Source organism: Eulemur rufifrons, chromosome 7 (genome assembly GCF_041146395.1).
Source record: "Eulemur rufifrons isolate Redbay chromosome 7, OSU_ERuf_1, whole genome shotgun sequence".
Taxonomy (NCBI): domain Eukaryota; kingdom Metazoa; phylum Chordata; class Mammalia; order Primates; family Lemuridae; genus Eulemur; species Eulemur rufifrons.
In genome coordinates this window covers 280,011,729-280,030,000 of record NC_090989.1, presented here as the reverse complement: position 1 = coordinate 280,030,000, position 18,272 = coordinate 280,011,729, and the positions used below count along the sequence as shown (strand labels likewise).

General features: G+C 55.7%; 1 protein-coding gene across 5 annotated transcripts; it reads left to right on the top strand.

Moving 5' to 3' along the window:
- Positions 1-427: 427 nt before the first annotated feature.
- On the top strand, positions 428-17,686 carry SH3GLB2 (SH3 domain containing GRB2 like, endophilin B2). Of its 5 annotated transcripts, XM_069474740.1 has the most exons (13): positions 428-644; positions 4,916-5,057; positions 5,819-5,947; positions 10,835-10,968; positions 11,257-11,349; positions 12,833-12,844; positions 13,567-13,629; positions 15,038-15,061; positions 15,456-15,545; positions 15,873-15,973; positions 16,257-16,271; positions 16,400-16,640; positions 16,940-17,686. In XM_069474740.1, exons 1-13 carry the CDS (start codon positions 582-584, stop codon positions 17,045-17,047), a joined length of 1,215 nt encoding a protein of 404 aa, XP_069330841.1. In that variant the 5' UTR covers positions 428-581; the 3' UTR covers positions 17,048-17,686. The 5 variants fall into 5 exon arrangements, with proteins under 5 accessions (XP_069330841.1, XP_069330844.1, XP_069330842.1 ...); XM_069474741.1 differs by lacking the exon at positions 12,833-12,844 and having other exon boundaries at positions 481-644; positions 16,940-17,123; XM_069474743.1 differs by lacking the exons at positions 12,833-12,844; positions 16,257-16,271.
- The last annotated feature ends 586 nt before the right edge of the window (positions 17,687-18,272 follow it).

Sequence of the window (18,272 nt, the reverse complement as noted above, 5' to 3'; positions counted from 1 at the left end):
TCTGGAGGCAGAGGTTGGAGGATCCCTTGAGCACAGGAGTTCAAGACCAGCCTGGGCAAACCAGCAAGACCCCTGTCTCAAAAAAAAATCTTTTAACAAATAAAAAATAAAAATTTGAAAAAGCATTAGCAAGATGTCAAATAATATGTAATTATGGTGTGTACCTACAATAATTTAAGAGGACGTGTTTTCAGTTTCAATAACTTCAGTAAAAGAAAAAAAAGAGAGGCCCGTCCACAGTCCCGGGCGCAGGGGGCAGCAGAGAGCGCCTGCAGGACCGCCCCCGCCCACGAGCTCCGCCCCACCCCGCCCACGAGCTCCGCCCCCGCCGCGTCGGTCCCGCCGCGCCCCGCGAGCTCCTCCCGCCCCCCCGCGCCGGCCCCGCCCCCGCTCCACGAGCTCCGCCCCGTCGCCGCCGCGCCCCGCCCTGCGCGCTCGGGGTAGCTCGGCAGCTGCGGGCGGCGGACGAGCGGAGAGCCGTCGCCCGGCAGCAGGTGGGCGGGGTGCGGGCGGGTGGCGGCGGCCGGGCCTGGGGCTGCCGGCTGCGCTCGGGCCGGGCGTGGCGGCCGTGCAGGCGCGCCATGGACTTCAACATGAAGAAGCTGGCGTCGGACGCGGGCATCTTCTTCACCCGGGCCGTGCAGGTGAGGCCTGGCGCTGCGCCTTGCGCCCGGGGCCCGGATGTGGGGCGGGCTGGGAGCACCCTGCGGCAGAAGCCCGGGGGAGCGGGGAAGCCCTTCCCGTGCCGCTGCCACCCAGGTCAGCCCCACTGAGCCTCTGCTCCTTATGCGCTGTCCGGAAAGAGAAAGCTCGGGCGGCCCAGAGCCGGGGTCGAGCGAGGCCTTGGCCCTGTTGCCTGGGGCGAGGTACCAGTGCTCACCGTATGGACTGGCTGGGTTACCCCGCCGCCCTGGCGCCTGCCCAGCTGAGGGAAGGAGAGGGCACCGGGTGGCTCCTGCCTCCCTGCCCTTGTCCAACCGTGATTCTGACTCCTGGAGGGGCATCTGGAGGCCTGGGTCCCAGGCCCAGGATTCATGCATCCGCCACAACCCCTTCTTCGAGCCTCAGTCTCTGCACCTGTGCAATGGGCAGGTGGTACTGTGATCCTTCAGGTCCATTTTACCCGCTGGATAATCGGGCTGGAAGCCAGGAACTATTTCTTTTCGGCTCCATGGGAGTTTGTTTCCTCTTATTCCCTGGGCTTGGGGGATGGGGAGAGGGGTGGGGTCTGGCTGGGTGCCCTCCTTGGGAAGCTGTCCAGGACAATAATGCTAAGATTGGAATAAGTCCTATCCATTTGGGGGCAGGGAGAGAAACTGAGGCAGCTTAATGTCATGGGGAAGACTTAGAGTCAGGTATGGGTGGGAACTCACCCTCCTCGTCACCTTGCTGGGCCTCAGTTTCTCAATCTGCAAAATGGGATCAGTATCCTTCCCTCCCAGGATGGATGTGAAGATTCTGTGGCACTCTGCATGTACGTGCTCACTGAAGGCAAGCTCATTATTGGTGGATAATGTGGTTAATATTGCACCTGTGCAGCCTGTGACCTTGGGCAAGTCACTTGTCTCTGAGCTTCAGTCTCCCCGTCTGTAAATCAGGTGTGACACTGTGCCTGCCTTCAAGGGTGGCTGTGGGATTCAGCGAGATTCTGCAGACCCAGAACTGGCCCATCTCAGTGCTCTGGGAACAGGTCCTGCTGTGTTGTCCTTGTCCACCGTTGTTGTTGGCTCTGCTGAGCACGGTCCTCCCTCCACAGAGGAGCCCAGCCCCAGCCAGTCTCTTGGAAGCCCATGTGGCCATGTTTACTAGAAAGCGCTGTGTCCTGTTGAGGATTAGTGTCCCAGTGAGAATTGGCTGCTCTGTGTTCCAAGCCTGGTGTGCATCCCCAGCCCTAGTGGGGCTGCCAGCACCCCAGAGCCCCTTGGATAGCCCCAGTCCGTCTGGGAAGTGGTATGGCAGTCCCCAGGGTTGGTATGGCAACGGCACTATCTCCCACATCTGGGAAGAACCTGATCTGCCAGTTTCCTGCTACCACTGGGGCCCTGCCGCCTGACCTGGCCAGGGCCCGCAGAGCCTAGGTGTGGGGAGGCTTGGGCTCAGGGCTGGGCGCAAGGGGGGCATTGCCCTGCCTGGTGGGGGCCCAGCCCGCAGGGTCACTCATACCAGAGTGGGAGCCAGCACCCAGGCCCCAGCCTCCACAGTGGAGGAGGGAGGTGGGTTGGGAGCTTTATAAATAGAGGCTTTCTCTACTCTGCACGCCCACCCCTCTGCTGCTGTCATCTTGCAGGGAGCAGTCTCAGACTCAAGCACCAAGCCCCTTGCCCTTGGCAGGAGTGGACAGGATGGCAGGCCAGAGAGGAGAGGGGCCTGCAATGTGACCTGGCAGGAAAGGCCACAGAGGGAACCTGCCTGAAGACAGGCTGCTTGGGGTGGGAGTCCGTCAGGAGGGATGGGACAGGGGTTCTTTATTATTAATACGTGTGTGTAGATGCCACCTCACCAGGTACCAGGACGTGCTGGCTAAGCTCTCAGCCCCTGCATGTGTTAAGGACAACTTGAAGAGCCTCTCCCCACCCCCATCTGGCAGGGAGTGAGGCCTTGGCCCTGAGATGAGACTCCAGAGGGCAGGATCTCTTTTGCTTGGAGGATTCTGGGATGCTTCCTGCATGGAGGGCCCCTGACTGTGCCTGAAAGTAAGGAGGGGCTTGTGACGTTGGTCCAGGTGGCAAGAATAGCCCAGATAAGGGCACCGGGGCAGGAAAACCTCAGGCGTATTTGGACAAGATGCCAGAGGGTGTGGGAGTTGCTAGCACTGATACCATTAGTAGTAATAGCAGAGTAGAGTAATAATCATACAAGCCAGAGAGGTGATGGCACCGCCATCATCCAAGCCAGGCAGGCCGTAGTGGATGCGGAGAGATGCCCAGGAGATTAGGAAAGCCTGGTGGAACTTTGAACCTGCATGGATGTGGGGTGCCAGGCCGCAGGGTGGGGGGTGCTGCTCTCAGCCTTGGTGAGAAGGGGAGGGGCTGAGGTGCACATTTACGGTGACACCCTGGTGCCTTCAGGGCAGCCTCTGACAGCTGAGGCTACATTATTGTTAATATAGCATGAGGCCATATTATTGTTAATGATGACGGTGATAAGACCAGCTAACATCAGCCCCATACTGCGTGCCAGCCAAATCTTCTGTGAAATGGATCCAGTTACCCACATTCTCCAGGGGGCACAGAGGCCCAGAGAGGTGACTTTGACTCTCTGATCCTTGGTTTCCCTATCTCGAAAATGGGGTAAATGCCACCCTGCTCAAAGGGCTGGGTGAGGCGAGGCCTGTTCAGGGCCTGGCTGCCAGTGTGCCATAGAGCCACAGCCACAGGAAAGTGGTGCAGGGAGGGGGACAAGCCTGAGGCCCACCCTGGAAGGCCTCAGTTTGGGGAACGTGAGGAGGAAGAGGAGGCTGGGCCGGCCAGGGTGGGGGAGGGAGGAGGAAGCCGGGAGCAGCGGCCCCAGGTGGGAGCTGGAGACTATAGCCTCGCCTGGCCCCCCAGCCCTGTGGGGAGAAACCCAAGCCCTGCTACATAATTGATGGCTGCTGAGCCGCCTGGTGGCTCCTGGCAGCCTCCCGCTCCTCACCCCGTAGCTGGAGCAGTCTGAGGCCTCTGGGTGATTCATTACTACCAAGTGGTTCTGGGAAGGGCCTCCAAGCCCCTGCCCTGGACCATGCTGACGCTGACTCCAGCACAGGCCTGCCCTTGGCTCAGCCTCAGCGGTAGCATCTGCAAAATGGGCAACTTGACTGTACCCGCGCTGGAGGTCATGGGTGTAAAGCCCCTAGGGCAGGGTTGGTCAGCAATATCTGTTCCTCGTCTTACTCCTGCAGGGCTTCACTCTTTTGCTGTTTGGCTATGACCTTGGGCAAGTCCTTTCCGATAGCTGGAGAAGGCCTTGGTGTCCCCGTTCGGAAAATGGGGACATGTGTTCCAGGGCTCTTCTAGATCAGAGGGGGCAGGACTTGGGCCAGTTTCTGGTTGTTCATAGGCGGCCCCCATGACTCCTGCCAGCTCTGTTGGGGGACGCATGTGATATCCTAGGCCCTGGAGAGGCTCTGGCGGGCTGGCAGTGCTCCTGTGCACCACGCCAGGCAGCCAGAGGCAAAGCTTTGTCTGTCCTCCCTCCCTCCCTCCCTCCCCAGGCGGCTCTGCACCCGCGAGCTCTTAGCAGCTCCTCATGCGGGACAGCAGCTCTGCGCCAACCCCGGCCTCCATGCGAACCCGCATCACAACCCGAGAGGAGGTGCCATGATTACTCCCATTTTTCAGCTCAGGAAACTGATACTCAGTAAGGTAGAGCCCCTCGCCCAAGGTCACACAGCTCAACACTGGCAGAACTAGCACTTGAATCGGGTCCCTCTGGTCCTGGAACCTGAGTTCTTCCCACCCTCCCACCCGCCTCCATGGCGGCTCCCAGCTGCCCGTGGAGCCCCCTGGTGACCCAGACCATGCTCTGTGCCCTGTTGGTTCCCTGAGCACTTTCTACCAAGTGCTCTCCTTCAGAGTCAGGCTCAAAGGACCCTAGAGATGGCCTCCCAAGGGCTCCTCGTCCTTCTAAGTTGTGTGCCAGATTGTGTACGAGCATGCGTTTTTGTGGGCAGCGTTCCGTAGCTTTCACTAGATTTCCAAGAGAAGCTGTGATCCCAGACTCTGCCTCGCTTCACAAAGGGGCCAACTGAGGCCTAGGCCAGGCCAAGGCCAAGGCCAGCTCCACTGAGGCCAGACCTTCAAAGCCTTGCAAGGTCACAGAGCCTCACCTGTGGGGTGACGTCCTTGACCCTGGGGCTGGGTTTCAGCCAGGGGGAGCTTCCGTCCCACCCCCACTTCCTTCTGAGCCCTCCCCGCCTTGGTCCTCCCCGCCACAGTTCACAGAGGAGAAATTTGGCCAGGCCGAGAAGACCGAGCTTGATGCCCACTTTGAAAACCTTCTGGCCCGAGCAGACAGCACGAAGAACTGGACGGAGAAGATCCTGAGGCAGACGGAGGTGCTGCTGCAGCCCAACCCCAGTGAGTGGCCGGGCGGGGAAGCAGCTGGCAGGAAGCCGGCCCTGCCGAGGCCGGGGCCGTGCAGGTGGCACAGGGCTGTGGGCGGGCTTCAGCTGGACTCTTGGGGCTCAAGGCTGTTGTGGGGGGATCTCCGTTGAAAGAAAACAGGGGACTCAGTGTTGGGTTCCAAGACGTTCTCTGGAACAGCAGAAATGCTAAATTTTGCACAGAGCAGTTGAAGAACTGCCTGGAAATGAAAGCAGAGGCAGGCAAAACACAGACCTGGTCATTGTCAAGAGGTCAGCAAGGCCAGAGGTGGAAAGGGCTTGGCCAAAGTCACACTGTGAGCAAAGAACAAGAGGCGCTAACTGCAGGAGGACCTGCAGGAAGAGAAGCGCCTTGCAGTCTGAGATCTGCTGTGTGGCTCATCGAGTGGCCCGAGAGCCTTCGGGGCGAGGACCAGGGGATTGCTCAAATGTGTATTACGTTCTGGAAATCATATTAATGGGGGAGAAGCAGGCGGGCTTTGACTTCAGCCCTGTCACCCCCAACTGTGTGACCCCAGGCAGACGCTTTGTGTCTCTGAGGCTTCCTCCTCTGTGGAGTGAGGGGTGAATAGTGCCAGTCTCACAGGGCTGAGGGGGGCAAAGCAAGAGATTATTCTGGAATTCACTAGGCTAGATGCTTCTGTGGGCGGGGCCTGGTCTGTGTCTGTCACCATGGCTGCTGTCTTTGGGCTTGGACTGCAGAGCCCTGTGGCTTTGGCTGCTGTCTCCCCACAGGTGCCCGAGTGGAGGAGTTCCTGTATGAGAAGCTGGACAGGAAGGTCCCCTCACGGGTCACCAATGGGGAGCTGCTGGCTCAGTACATGGCAGAGGCGGCCAACGAACTGGGGCCCACCACTCCGTACGGTGAGCGGGCCTCATAGCCCGGGATTGGGGGTCCCAGTCTCTCATGCCCTGATCTTTCCTCCCCCTTTCCTTACCTCCTTTGTTTTCTTTCTTTTTAATTATGCAAATAATACCTGAATTCATTCTAAATGTAAAAACCTCAATCAATGCAGAAGAAAATAGAGTAAAAACGGAATCTTCCCCTAACCAGTAACCAGTTTAGATTTATGTGTTTTTTTTTTTTTTTTTTTTTTTGAGACAGAGTCTCGCTTTGTTGCCCGGGCTAGAGTGAGTGCCGTGGCGTCAGCCTAGCTCACAGCAACCTCAAACTCCTGGGCATAAGCAATCCTACTGCCTCAGCCTCCCGAGTAGCTGGGACTACAGGCATGCGCCACAATGCCTGGCTAATTTTTTCTATATATATTTTAGTTGGCCAGATACTTTCTTTCTATTTTTAGTAGAGACAGGGTCTCGCTCTTGCTCAGGCTGGTCTCGAACTCCTGACCTCGAGCGATCCACCCGCCTCGGCCTCCCAGAGTGCTAGGATTACAGGCGTGAGCCACCGCGCCCGGCCTTACGTGTATTTGTTAATGGGATCATACTATGTGTACTGTTCTGCAACTTGACTTTTTAACTTGGCATCATATTACAGGTATCTGTTCACTGTAGCACTTACAGAGCCATGTTTATCTTTTTTTATTTTTAAATTTTATTGACGTATAATTTATATATCATAAAATATACTTGTTTTAAGTGTGTAATTTAGTAATTTTTAGCAAATTGAGAGTTGTACAAACATCTCCAATTTAAAGAACATTTCCATCACCCCCAAAGTCCCTCGTGTCTGTTTATTGTCAAGCTCCATTCCTACCCCCAGCCAACTACTAATGTGCTTTTTGTCTCTATAAATTTGCCTTTTCTGAACATTTTACATAAATGGAATCGTATATATTGCTTTTTGCACCTAGCTTCTTTCACCTAGCACAGCGTTTCTGAGGGTCATCCGTGTTGCAGCCTGTTTTGGGACGTCATTCCTTTTTATAGCGGAATAGTATTCCACTGCATGGGTGTGCCGCAGTTCCTTGAGCCAGTCACCATTTGAAAGACACTTAGGTTGTTTCTCCATGGACGTTCACAGACCAATTTTTGTGGGGACATGTGTTTTCACATCTCCTGGGTATATACTTAGGAGTAGAATTGCTGGGTCATATGGTAAATTTAGTTTAACGTTTTAAAAAATTGGCAAACTGTTTTCCAAAGTAGCTGTATGATTTTACATTCCTATCAGTGATGTATTGTTTCATTTTCAGATATTGGTGGATTTTCCAGGTTTCCTTCTGTTGTTGATTTTAATTTAACTCCAGTGAGGTCAGAGAATGTATTTTGTATGACTTTAAGCCTTTTAAATGTGTTGAGACTTGTTTCATGGCCCAGTACATGGTCTATCTGGAGAATGTTTCATGTACACTAGAGAAGATCATGTACTGTGTTGCTGTAGGGCGTTGCATAAGATGTCAGGCCCAATTGGTTGATATTGTCAAGTCTTTTATATCTGCTGATTTTGTCTTGCTGTCCTATTTATTATTAAGAGTAGAGTATTGAAGCCTCCAAGTATTGTGTTGTCTGTTTCTCTTTTTAGTTTATCAGTTTTGCTTTGCATATTTTGGAGTTCTATATGCTATGTCTAAATGTTTATAATTGTATATCTTCCTGATGAATTGACTCATCATCGTAAAATACCACTCTTTGTTTCTAGGAAAATTTGTTGTTTTCCAGTGCATTTTGTCTTACAGTAGTACAGCCACTTCAGGTCTCTTCTGGTTACTGCTTGCATGGTATACCTTTCTCCATCCTTTTACTTTCAACCTATTTATGTCTTTAACTCTAAAGTGTGTCTCTTATAGACATCATATATTTGGATGTTTTTGAAAAATCCAGTCTGATAATCTTTCTTTGGATTAGAGTGTTTAATCTATTTACATTTAATGCAATTATTGATGTGTTTGGATTTACATAGGCCATTTTGCTGTGGTGTCTCAGGTCATTTTTTTCCCTCTCTTCCTCCTTTACTGCCTTGTTTTGTGTTAAAGATATTTTCTTGTGTGACATTTAAATTTCTTTGTTGATTTTTTTTAACTTTAAAAAGTTTTCTTAGTCTTATTCTAAGGGTTACAATATGCCTTTAAACTCATCACAATCTACTTCTGAGTAATATTAATTCCAGGAAAATATGGAAACTTTGCTCCAGTATAACTTCCATTCCCTCCTCCTTTCTTTGTGCTATTGTTGTCGTGTATATTACATCTCTATATGTTATAAGCCCAACAGTAGTTTTATAGTTGTTGTTTTATATAATTATCTTAAATCAGGAGAAGAAAGGAGAAAAAAATATATTTTATATTTACCTATGTGATTACCTTTACTAGTACTCTTTATTTCTTTACGTGGATTCAGATTACCTTTTGGTGTCGCTTCCTTTGAACCTGAAGTTTTTCTTGTATGGCAGGTGTGCTGTCATTCTTTCAGTCTTTGTTTGTCTGGGAATGTCTTTATTTTGCCTTCGTGTTTGGAGGATTGTTTTGATGTATATAGAATTCTTGGATGAGATTTTTTTCCCCCCTTCACTTTTAACATATCTCACTGCTGTCTGGCCTCCAGTGTTTCTGATGAGAATTCTGATTGTTAATCTTATTGAGGCTCTCTTGTACGTAAAGAATTATTTTTCTCCTGCTGCTTTCAGCAGTTTGACTATAATGTCCTTGCTGTGGACCTCCTTGTGTTTATCCTACTTGGAGTTTCTTGGATATATAGATTAACAGTTTTCATCAAATTGAGGATATTTTCAGCTGTTATTTCTTCAAATATTTTTTCTTCCTTATTTTCTTGCCTTTTGGGATTCTTATTACTCAATATTTTGGTTCACTTGATGGTGTCCCATAGGTCTCTGAGACTGTTCATTTTTCTTTCATCATTTTTTTCTTCCTGTTTTTCACACTGGGTAACCTCTGTTGATCTATCTTTAGGGTTGCTGATTTTTCCTTCTGCCAGTTCAAATCTGTTGTTTAGCCCTTCTAGTGAATTTTTCATTTCAGTTATTGTACTTTTCAACTCCAGAATTTTCATTTGGTTCTTTTTTTATAATTTTTATCTCTTTATTGATATTTTTTACTTGATGAGTCATTGCCATCATACTTTCCTTTAATTCTTTCAACATGGTTTCTATTAGTTTTTTGAACATACTTGTAATAGCTGCTTAGAAGTCCTTTATCTGCCAAGTGTAACATCTGTGCCTTCTTGGAGACAGTGTTTATTGATTGCTTTTTTCTGTGTGTAGACCATACTTTCCTACTTCTTTGTATGTCTCATAATTTTTTTGTCAAAATCTGGATATTTTAGGTAATATATTATAGCAGCTTTGTATTCCGATCCCTCCAGGGCTTGTTATTGCTGTTTGTTTAGAGACTTGCCTGGGCTAATTGTTTAGAGTCTGTGTCCTCTGCAGTGTGCAGCCACTGATGTCTCTGCCTTCGCCCCGCCCCCCCCCCCCCCCCCGCCACCCCTTTTTAAATTATTCTTTTTATTTTTAAGCTTAGCTTAAGGTTAGCAACCTAGGGGTTGCTCCTGGGTGAGCATATGTTAGTGATCAGCCAGTGATTGGTCAGAGGTTGTGCTTAAACATTTTGAGCTATTAAAGCTTTACCAGTAAATTTGTTCAGTGAGTTGGGGAACACATTCCAAGTTCAGGCAGCTTGTAAGTCTGCCCCGGCTTTAACTCTGTGAGTGGACAAAGCTTCCTGCTCAGCCAAGCATAAGCAGATAGCTGGGGTTCTCTCCAGTCTCTCCTGAGCATGCTGCGCAGATGCACAGCCTTCCAGACCACCAGAGGTGTCTGGGAGCTTACCAAGGCCCACTCTGTGTTTCCTGGATCACCTGTTCTGGCAGGTGTGTTATGTGTCTGACCAGTATTCCGACTTCAGGTTAGCTGCAATATTGGTCTTTCCCTCTTATTTGCCATTGAAGTTACTGTTGATTCCAACGTTGTCCCACGGGTTTTTGTGTGCTTTGGCTCCAAGTCAAGTCAGCTCTCTCCAGCAGCAGGACTGCCGGCCTCACAGCCTGCCCTGCCTGGTAGAGCTACAGAGCCACAGAGCAGGAGGAGGTGGGAGCACCCGCACGCTAAAACGCCACTCCCATTGTTCCTACCAAGGTCTCTCGTTTGTCTTGAATAAATATTTCTCAGTTTGGTTTTTTGCCTTTGGACGATTTCCAGAGTCTGGAAAGGGATGTTTTTGACAGGTGTGTCTAGTTTTATTATTAGTTTTTTAGGGAGAAGATTTGTTGAGCTGCTTCTTCTCTGTCATTCTGGAAGTCCCAGTCCAATCCCCCACCCCAATCTTTTTTTATTTATTTTTTCAGAGACAGGGTCTTGTTCTGTTGCCCAAGCTGTCCTCAAACTCCTGGGCTCTGGCAGTCCTTCTGCCTCAGCCTCCCGAGTAGCTGTGACTACAGGCATGCACCACCATGCCTGGCTAAGCTTTTTATTTTTTGTAGAGACAGGGTCTTGCTATGTTGCCCAAGCTGGTCTTGAACTCCTGGCCTCTAGCAATCCTCCCGCCTCAGCCTCCCAAAGTACTGGGACTACAGGCGTGAGCCACTGTGCCCTGCCTAACCCCCCAGTCTTTTTAATGGCTACACGGCCATTAAATAGTTTGGCAGCCTCACTGTTTATTTATTGGTCCCCGGCTGATGGCCACGTAGATTGCTTTCACTGTTGCCAGATGCACCATCGGCACCGAACGCCCCTGCTCTGTCCTTCTCAGCGTGTCTTCTCCTGAGCTCTCCCTGCTGCCTGCGGGTCAGAGCAGCCTGAGCACAACCCTCTTCCTCACGTCAGCTCTGCTTTCTCAGGGAAGACACTGATCAAGGTGTCCGAAGCTGAAAAGCGCCTGGGAGCTGCAGAAAGAGATTTCATCCACACGGCCTCCGTCAGTTTCCTCACTCCCCTGCGAAACTTCCTGGAAGGGGACTGGAAGACGATCTCGGTGAGGGACCTGGGACCGCTGTGCCTCCTGGTAACCATGACAGCCCCCTCCTCAGATCCTTTGAGCACTCTCCTCAAAGGTCCCCAGCTCTCCTCCCATGCTGGGGACCCAGAACTCCTGGGGCCTTTCCAGAAGTGGCTCCTGTGTACTAATGACTGGAGTGACTTCCTATCTCTGGGCTTTGGTTTCCCTGCCTTGACCAGAGATCCCCGTGGGCCAGTCTTGCCACAGCTGAGGGTCTCCCAGGGCTGCCCAGGGTCTCACTGCTCCTCCTGCCCCACCCTCCAGAAGGAAAGGCGGCTCCTCCAAAACCGGCGTTTGGACTTGGATGCCTGCAAAGCACGGCTGAAGAGGGCCAAGGCCGCGGAAGCCAAAGCCACGGTAGGTGTCCCCTCTGGCCTCCTGGCCGCAGGCTCTGGTTGGAGCCCAGGGGCAGGGAATGTGAAGGGACCTGGTGTTTGGCATGATCTCTTTTCCCTCTCCCTGGCTGGAGAGGCATGGCTGGCGGGTGCTGGGCTGGCCTGGCCACTTGAGGCCACGCCTCTCTGCTTCCACCCCACAGGGAACCCTGGTGGCCCCAGAACTCTGGGTCCCAGGGCAGACATATATGGGGTGGGTGGACCAGCAGCACCCCCACCTGGGTGTAGGGCACCCCACACCCTTCCGGACAGCCAGCTGGAGTCTCTCGCATGCCCCTGCCCTGCCCTCCTGGATGCTCAGCTCTGTCCCTGGCTCTGCCTAGCCATGGCTCCCCTTACTAACACCCCACCTGCTGCTTGAACGCTGGGCCCGGGGTGCCCTATGCTCAGGCACGCCCACGGTGGTGAGAACCCTGGAACGGGATTGCCCACCTGCTCAGGGGCAAGTCTGAAGGGCCCTAATCAGGCAGCCCCGTGAGACTGGGGGGGGCCGGGACCATCCCAGGTCCCCCTTCTCTCCCAGCTCATTGAGGCCTGTTCAGCCTGGCCGGGCCAGCGGGACACAGCAAGGGATGATTTGACCAGGGCTAGGCCGGGATTCGGGGAGCTGGGCCTGAGGGTGAGCCTACTCCTGGCATGCCAGGCCGCTTGGGGGTGCAGGGGCCTAAAGGCCACCTCATGCCGGGCAGAAGGAACTCCCAGGCCCACAGCATGCTAGGGAGACTGCCACCCATGCCTGCCCAGGCTCTGAGCCCAGCTCCCAGCTCCCAGCTGCCCGTGACAGCCCTGGCCCCAAACCTTCCTTGCATTCCCCTCCCACAGTGTGGCCCCAGAGCCCCAGGGCCACGACTGGGCCTGCACTACCCCTGGCAAGAGCCATGGGCAATCTCTCAGCTCACTCAGGCGTGTGGGGTCTAGACTGGAGGGTAGCGCTCAGCCGGTTGGGGTTGGCTAGGGTGACCTGTGGCTATTGGCATGGCCTCTTCTAAGTCACCTAGACAGGACAGTCTCCCCAGTCACTCAGGGCTGGACAACCTCTCTCAAGTAACTCGGCCAGAACGAACTCTCCTCCGTCAGCCAGGCCAGGGGGCCTTTCTGTAGTCACTGCAGTGGTGTGACTTCTTCACTTGCTGGGCCTGGACATCCTCGTGCCTCAGGCTTGAGCCAGGCCACCCTCTCCAGAGCTAGGACCCGGCAGTACCAGGAACAGCATCCCAGAGGACTCAAGGCTCCCAACACACACACACACACACACACACACACACACACCCCACACCACCCGTCCCCCGCCCAGTACTTCAGAGGGCGGCCGTGCATCCTGCGCCTGTCCGCCCCGCCTTCCCTCCTCCCGCCGGGGCCTGGGGGGCCTGCTCCCGCCTGCGCTGTGGACTCACTAACTCTTTGTTTTTGTTCCTTTCTGTTCTGCTTTGGGTAACTTGGCTCAGTGTGAGGGAGATGTGAGTATACCTGTCCACGTGCTGTGCTGCTTCTGGTCTGCCCGTCGCACCCGGGGGCCCACAGTGTTGTGGCCGGCCCGCGTCCCTGGGCATTTTGCAAACAGCTGGTCTCCCCACCAGAGCCTCTACCGTGCGGAGCCTCTGGTTTCGGGGGGATGCCAGGCGCTGGAGCCTGTGAGTCAGCTTTTTGCAAATGTTGAAGGCCTGTCACCCTGTCCGTCCATGCATCCATCTGTCCACCCTCATTGTGGGGGAGGGGCCTGGCCCTCGAGGCAGGAGCGAGAGATGTGGTGTGCGGGGGTTCTGGGATGGAGGGAGCTATGGTGGGGACAGGATGGGCTTTGTGCAGGGGACTGTGGAGCTAACGGGGCGTCTGAGTGTGACTGGACCAGGGAGGAAGGGACAGGGCGGTGCCGGTCTGTGGCTTGCCCAGAAGCAAGGGCTGTGGCAGCAGCCATGAGCTGTCTCCTTGTGACATCTGCTCTCGGGCCACCCTCTGGCGTGCACCCACTTGGTCTTTGTCTGGACTCTCCTTCTCTCCAGGCGGTAGGAATCCGGAGAAGGGGCTTTGTGTTGTATTTGTCTGTTGTCCTCCTGTCCCTGGGGCCGGGGCCTCCTGACATCTCCTTGTGGGAGACTCTGGGGCAGCCTCCTGGCTCTGGCCCTGGCCCTGGCCCTGGCCCAGGGTGACCCCTCCCCCCATGAACTCTGTTCCCCGCCAGACGGTGCCTGACTTTCAGGAGACTAGACCTCGTAATTACATTCTCTCCGCCAGCGCCTCCGCGGTAAGCGCCCCACCCCCCCGGGCCGCCTCCCCCACCCCTGCGCCACTGGCCCCAAGCGCTCTGGAGCTGGAGCGGGCGGTAAGGCAGGGGCGCTGCACACCAGCCGGCCCCCACCTCTCCACCGGCCTGGCTCCCAGCCCCTGTGACCATGTGGAGGGACTTGCTTCTCCCTGCTGGTGATAGTGGCTCCGCAAGCTAAACTGAGGAGCGTGGTGGACTTAGGACAGCAGCTGTCCCCTCTCCAGGGGCCCTGAGAGTCTTGCTGTCCCTACCCCCACCCCCTCACCACCTCTGAATGCTAGGCCCTGGGTGGGCCCCGAGGGCACAGGAGGAGTTCACAGACCCCTAAAAGATAGGCGGCGAGGATATCTGCTAGGTGTGTGAGGCAGAGGAGAGGGAGTGGGAGGGCAGAGGGCCCGTGGCTGTGCCAAGGCCAGAGGCTGGGGGGCAGGGCCTGTCCTACGGAGGCGGGCAGGGGATGGGCCAGGAAGTCTCCGTATGTCTTGATGTCTGTTGTTTTTACAGCTTTGTAGAGATGTTTGGTATTTACTGTTTAGTTTGGGAACTAGGCCGGTCGCACCTCTCCCTCGTGCCTATCGAAACCACTGCTGTGCCTTTTCTGCCCCCTCTGTCCCTTCCATCTCCCTGAGGGGGAGACCCACTGGCCCTCGCCCATCGTGAGCATGCTGCCAGGTGTCACTGGTGCAGTTGTTCTGCGGCTGGGTAACTGTCCCTGGACGCACCAGCCCTGTGTGCTCTCGCAGGCCCGTTGCGGGTGTCGGTGCTGTGCAGGCGGCGGCTGCTCCTGCTGTGGGCTTCCACGGGGACTGTCCCCACGTTCTAGGTTATTGTCTTAGATTGGATCTCCAGAAGTGGGCAGGAGTCATGGTGGGGAGGGGGGTCTTTCCTTTTACACCTTGGATGACTCTTCCCGCCCTCCTCGCCGGGCTGCATGGAAGGAGAAACATCCTGGAGGGTGGAGACTGCCCTGTCTTTTCCTTCTGCCACTGAGCCCCAGTGTGACTCAGGCACGAGGCTGCCTTTCTCTGCCGGAGGACAGAAAGTGTCAGTGACTGTCCCAGGGTCACACCGCCCTGCCTCCCAGCCCACTGGCCTTAGCCAAGAGTCAGGGTGGGGTGGGGGACAGTCTCTCTTGAGACCCCACTCAGAGACTGGGGCTGACACTGTAGGAGAAACACAGGCAGGACTTCCCGGCTGGCTGTCCCCCTCCCTGCACGTGGCACCCTGCTCTCACACTGGGCCTCACCCTGGCCTCAGCTCCTGGTTGGCGGGGGTGGAGGGGCAGGGTGGGCAGACTAGGGCCTCTGAGAGCTGGGACAGGGCGCAGGCTCTGGGGTCTGGCTGTCCTCCCCTCCCCTGCTGACCGATCCTGTTGTGGTCTCCGCAGCTCTGGAATGATGAGGTGGACAAGGTGAGTTGAGGCCTGAGGGGCTTGGGGGAAGCGGGGGTGGGATGGGCCCGGGCATCCCTCCTGGCAGGGCCCTGCCCCACACCCACTGGGGCTGCTGTCGGGGGCGAGGGGTGACTGCTTTCCCTCCCGGTAGTAGCCCTTGGGAGGCATTTGCTAGTGGGTTTTCCTGACGGGTGGCAGAGGGAAGGTCTGCCACTGCACCTGCCCATGGGGGTCCTGCAAGGGGCTCGAGCTGAGCAAGGGTCAGGGCTCCAGGTATGCAGTCAGGTAGACCCAGATGTCTCTCTGCGTCCCTGGGGAAGTGACAGGCTGCTCTTCAGGGCACAGGGGAAAGCAGAGGGGAGGGAGGCTGGGCAGGCCACGTGGGCACTCACATCTGCCCTGCCCTGTCCAGGCCGAGCAGGAGCTTCGAGTGGCCCAGACAGAGTTTGACCGGCAGGCAGAAGTGACCCGTCTCCTGCTGGAGGGCATCAGTAGCACTCACGTGAGTCCTGTCCTTGACCGCCCCCTCCAGTAAAACCCATCCCCAGGTAGGAGTGAACCTGAAGCTCAGGAGGCGAGCAGGGCAGTGCTGTCCCTGAGTCCCCAAGGGTGGCTTTTAGCGTGACCAGAGGGGCTTTCACAGAGCAAGTCCCACAGGGTTGGGTGTCACTCTCTGCCCCCAGCGGAGCAGGCAGCTGGGACAGAACACACGGGAATGCTGGGCCGGGGTCTGGCAGAGGACTAGGGTAGAGATGGAATTTTTTGTCCAAGGCTCTGCTCACTCCCCGGGGCAGGAGGTTGGAACTCAGCACTGGCCTCTTCCCCACAGGTGAACCATCTTCGCTGCCTGCACGAGTTCGTCAAGTCTCAGACAACGTACTACGCGCAGTGCTACCGCCACATGCTGGACTTGCAGAAGCAGCTGGGCAGGTGTGGGACGGGCACTGGGGTCCCCCAGCTCCCAGACCCAGTGGGCAGTGGGAGCTCCTCCGGGCAAGGCCCTTCTCCCTGGGAGCTGAGGGTCCCTACACACAGCCGGACTGGAGGGCTCTGCCCGGAACCTGCTCTGGGCTTGGGCACCCCACGTGTATGAGGCTAAGGTGGCTGGCCTTGGTGACCACTGAGTCCCCTGGAGCTCTGAGAGCAATTTCTAGAGAATGCTTGGGGCCGGGACCATCTCACTCTTGCTTTGCTCTTCCCTTTGTGCTGCCAGCTCCCAGGGTGCCATGTGAGTAAGGAGGGCATCTCCTGAGACTGGGGAGGGGCCCTTGCCTTTGGGGTATCTGGGTGGGGGGGGCCTATGGGACTCCCTCAGGGGCACGACTCCTGCCTGCTGAAGTGCTCCCTCCTCTCCAGATTCCCAGGCACCTTCGTGGGCACCACAGAGCCCGCCTCCCCACCCCTGAGCAGCACCTCACCTACCACCACCGCGGCCACTATGCCTGTGGTGCCCTCTGTGGCCAGCCTGGCCCCTCCAGGGGAGGCTGCACTCTGCCTGGAGGAGGTGGCCCCCCCTGCCAGCGGGACCCGCAAGGCCCGGGTGCTCTATGACTATGAGGCTGCTGACAGCAGTGAGCTGGCCCTGCTGGCTGATGAGGTGGGCCTGGTGCCATGTGGGGGGCAGGAGCAGGCTGGATGAGGAGCCACCGGGGAACCAGGACTGGGTGCATGGGACCTGGGGGGATGCTGGGTGGCGGTAGTGAGGGGGGTCTAGCTCTGAGGAAGCAATCCTCCCTCTGCCAGGTCTCAGCAGAGTGGCCGAGGTGGTGAACACCTGCCACTGAAGGTATAGACACCTTCATCATGGGGAGGTAGCGGCTCTGTCCCCCCTTAGACCTGGGGCCAGCTCTGCCTTTGGCCAGGGCATGACCTTCCCTTTTCTGCCATCCTCTGCAGCTCATCACCGTCTACAGCCTGCCTGGCATGGACCCTGACTGGCTTATCGGCGAGAGAGGCAACAAGAAGGGCAAGGTCCCTGTCACCTACTTGGAACTGCTCAGCTAGGCAGGTCCCCTCCTGGGCCCCTGCCCATTCTGGCCTGGGCAGGAGAGGACAGGCACAGCCCTGCCACTTACCTTGTCTGCTGGCGATGCAGCTGCTCGGGATGGGGAGACTAATTCATCCCATTCTGCCCATGCCCCGGTTATCAGCTGTGAGGGAGCCCAGGAGGCTGAATGGCCCCAGCCCTCACCTGGCCCTGCTTCTGCCCTGTGGTTCTGGAGCCCCCAACCCTGCCTGCACCTCCTGAGCACCCCAACCCTCCCGGCTCCTGCTAAGGAGGGAGGGGCTGCCTGCAGCAGCTGCACGTGGCACCTGGGCCAGGGTGGGGGCAGCCACAGACGGGCCTCGGAAGCCCTGGGGCACCCTTGGCAAGAAGAGAGCCCCTGCCGTTTAGTTGCCAAAAGCAGCAAAGGGGAAATTGGCGACAGGCAGGGCTCTGGCAGGGAGGGGAGAGCCTGGCAGGAGCCAGGGTTGAGCCTGGAGCAGCATCTTCCGGTGCTACCCTGCCCCTCCCACCCCTCACAGCTCAAGCCAAGTCTGGTGGCTGCAGCCTTCACCTCTCCACACTCAGTTTTTAACTGGTATTTCTACTTCTGCCTGTCGCTTGCTCTCTAGCCAATGACGAATAAACCCTCCTCTTGCGTGAGTTGCCTGGGCTCCTGTCAGGGGCTGGCCCTGCAGGTGGACAAGGGAAGGGCAGACTTCCGCTTCGCCCCACTCTCTCTGGGTGGAGTGCCCTGCAGCTGGCCCCGCAAGACACTAGTGCATGGGAGGCGCGGCCTGCCTTCCTCATGTGGGGGCTGTGCTCAGAGCGCACTGCTGTTCCCAGACGTGAAGCTGCACAAGAAACATTTCATTCCTAAGAAAAACATTCCTAAATTTAGGTTGTGGAGTGGACTGTAGAACCTGCCTGACAGTTTAAGCTCCAGTCATTGGTGGCTGTCAGCACTTTCTGCTGGTCACTGAGCCCAGCATGTGGCCCACATGTTCTCACACTGTCCTCAGCGACCACGTTTTACAGATATGTAAAGACAAGACAGTCACCTCCTCTAGGGACAACCGCCAAGTGGCTGAGCAGATACTCAAGCCCAGGTCAGCCTGATTCTAGAAACCTCTAGACAGCCCTTAGCGGGGCCTCGCACTCTGACTTCAGTCCTAAGGACAGCAGCTGTTGGGCTTCTGGAGGGGGGACGGGAAAGGGAGAGCAGAGCTGTAAGTAGGAGCCACA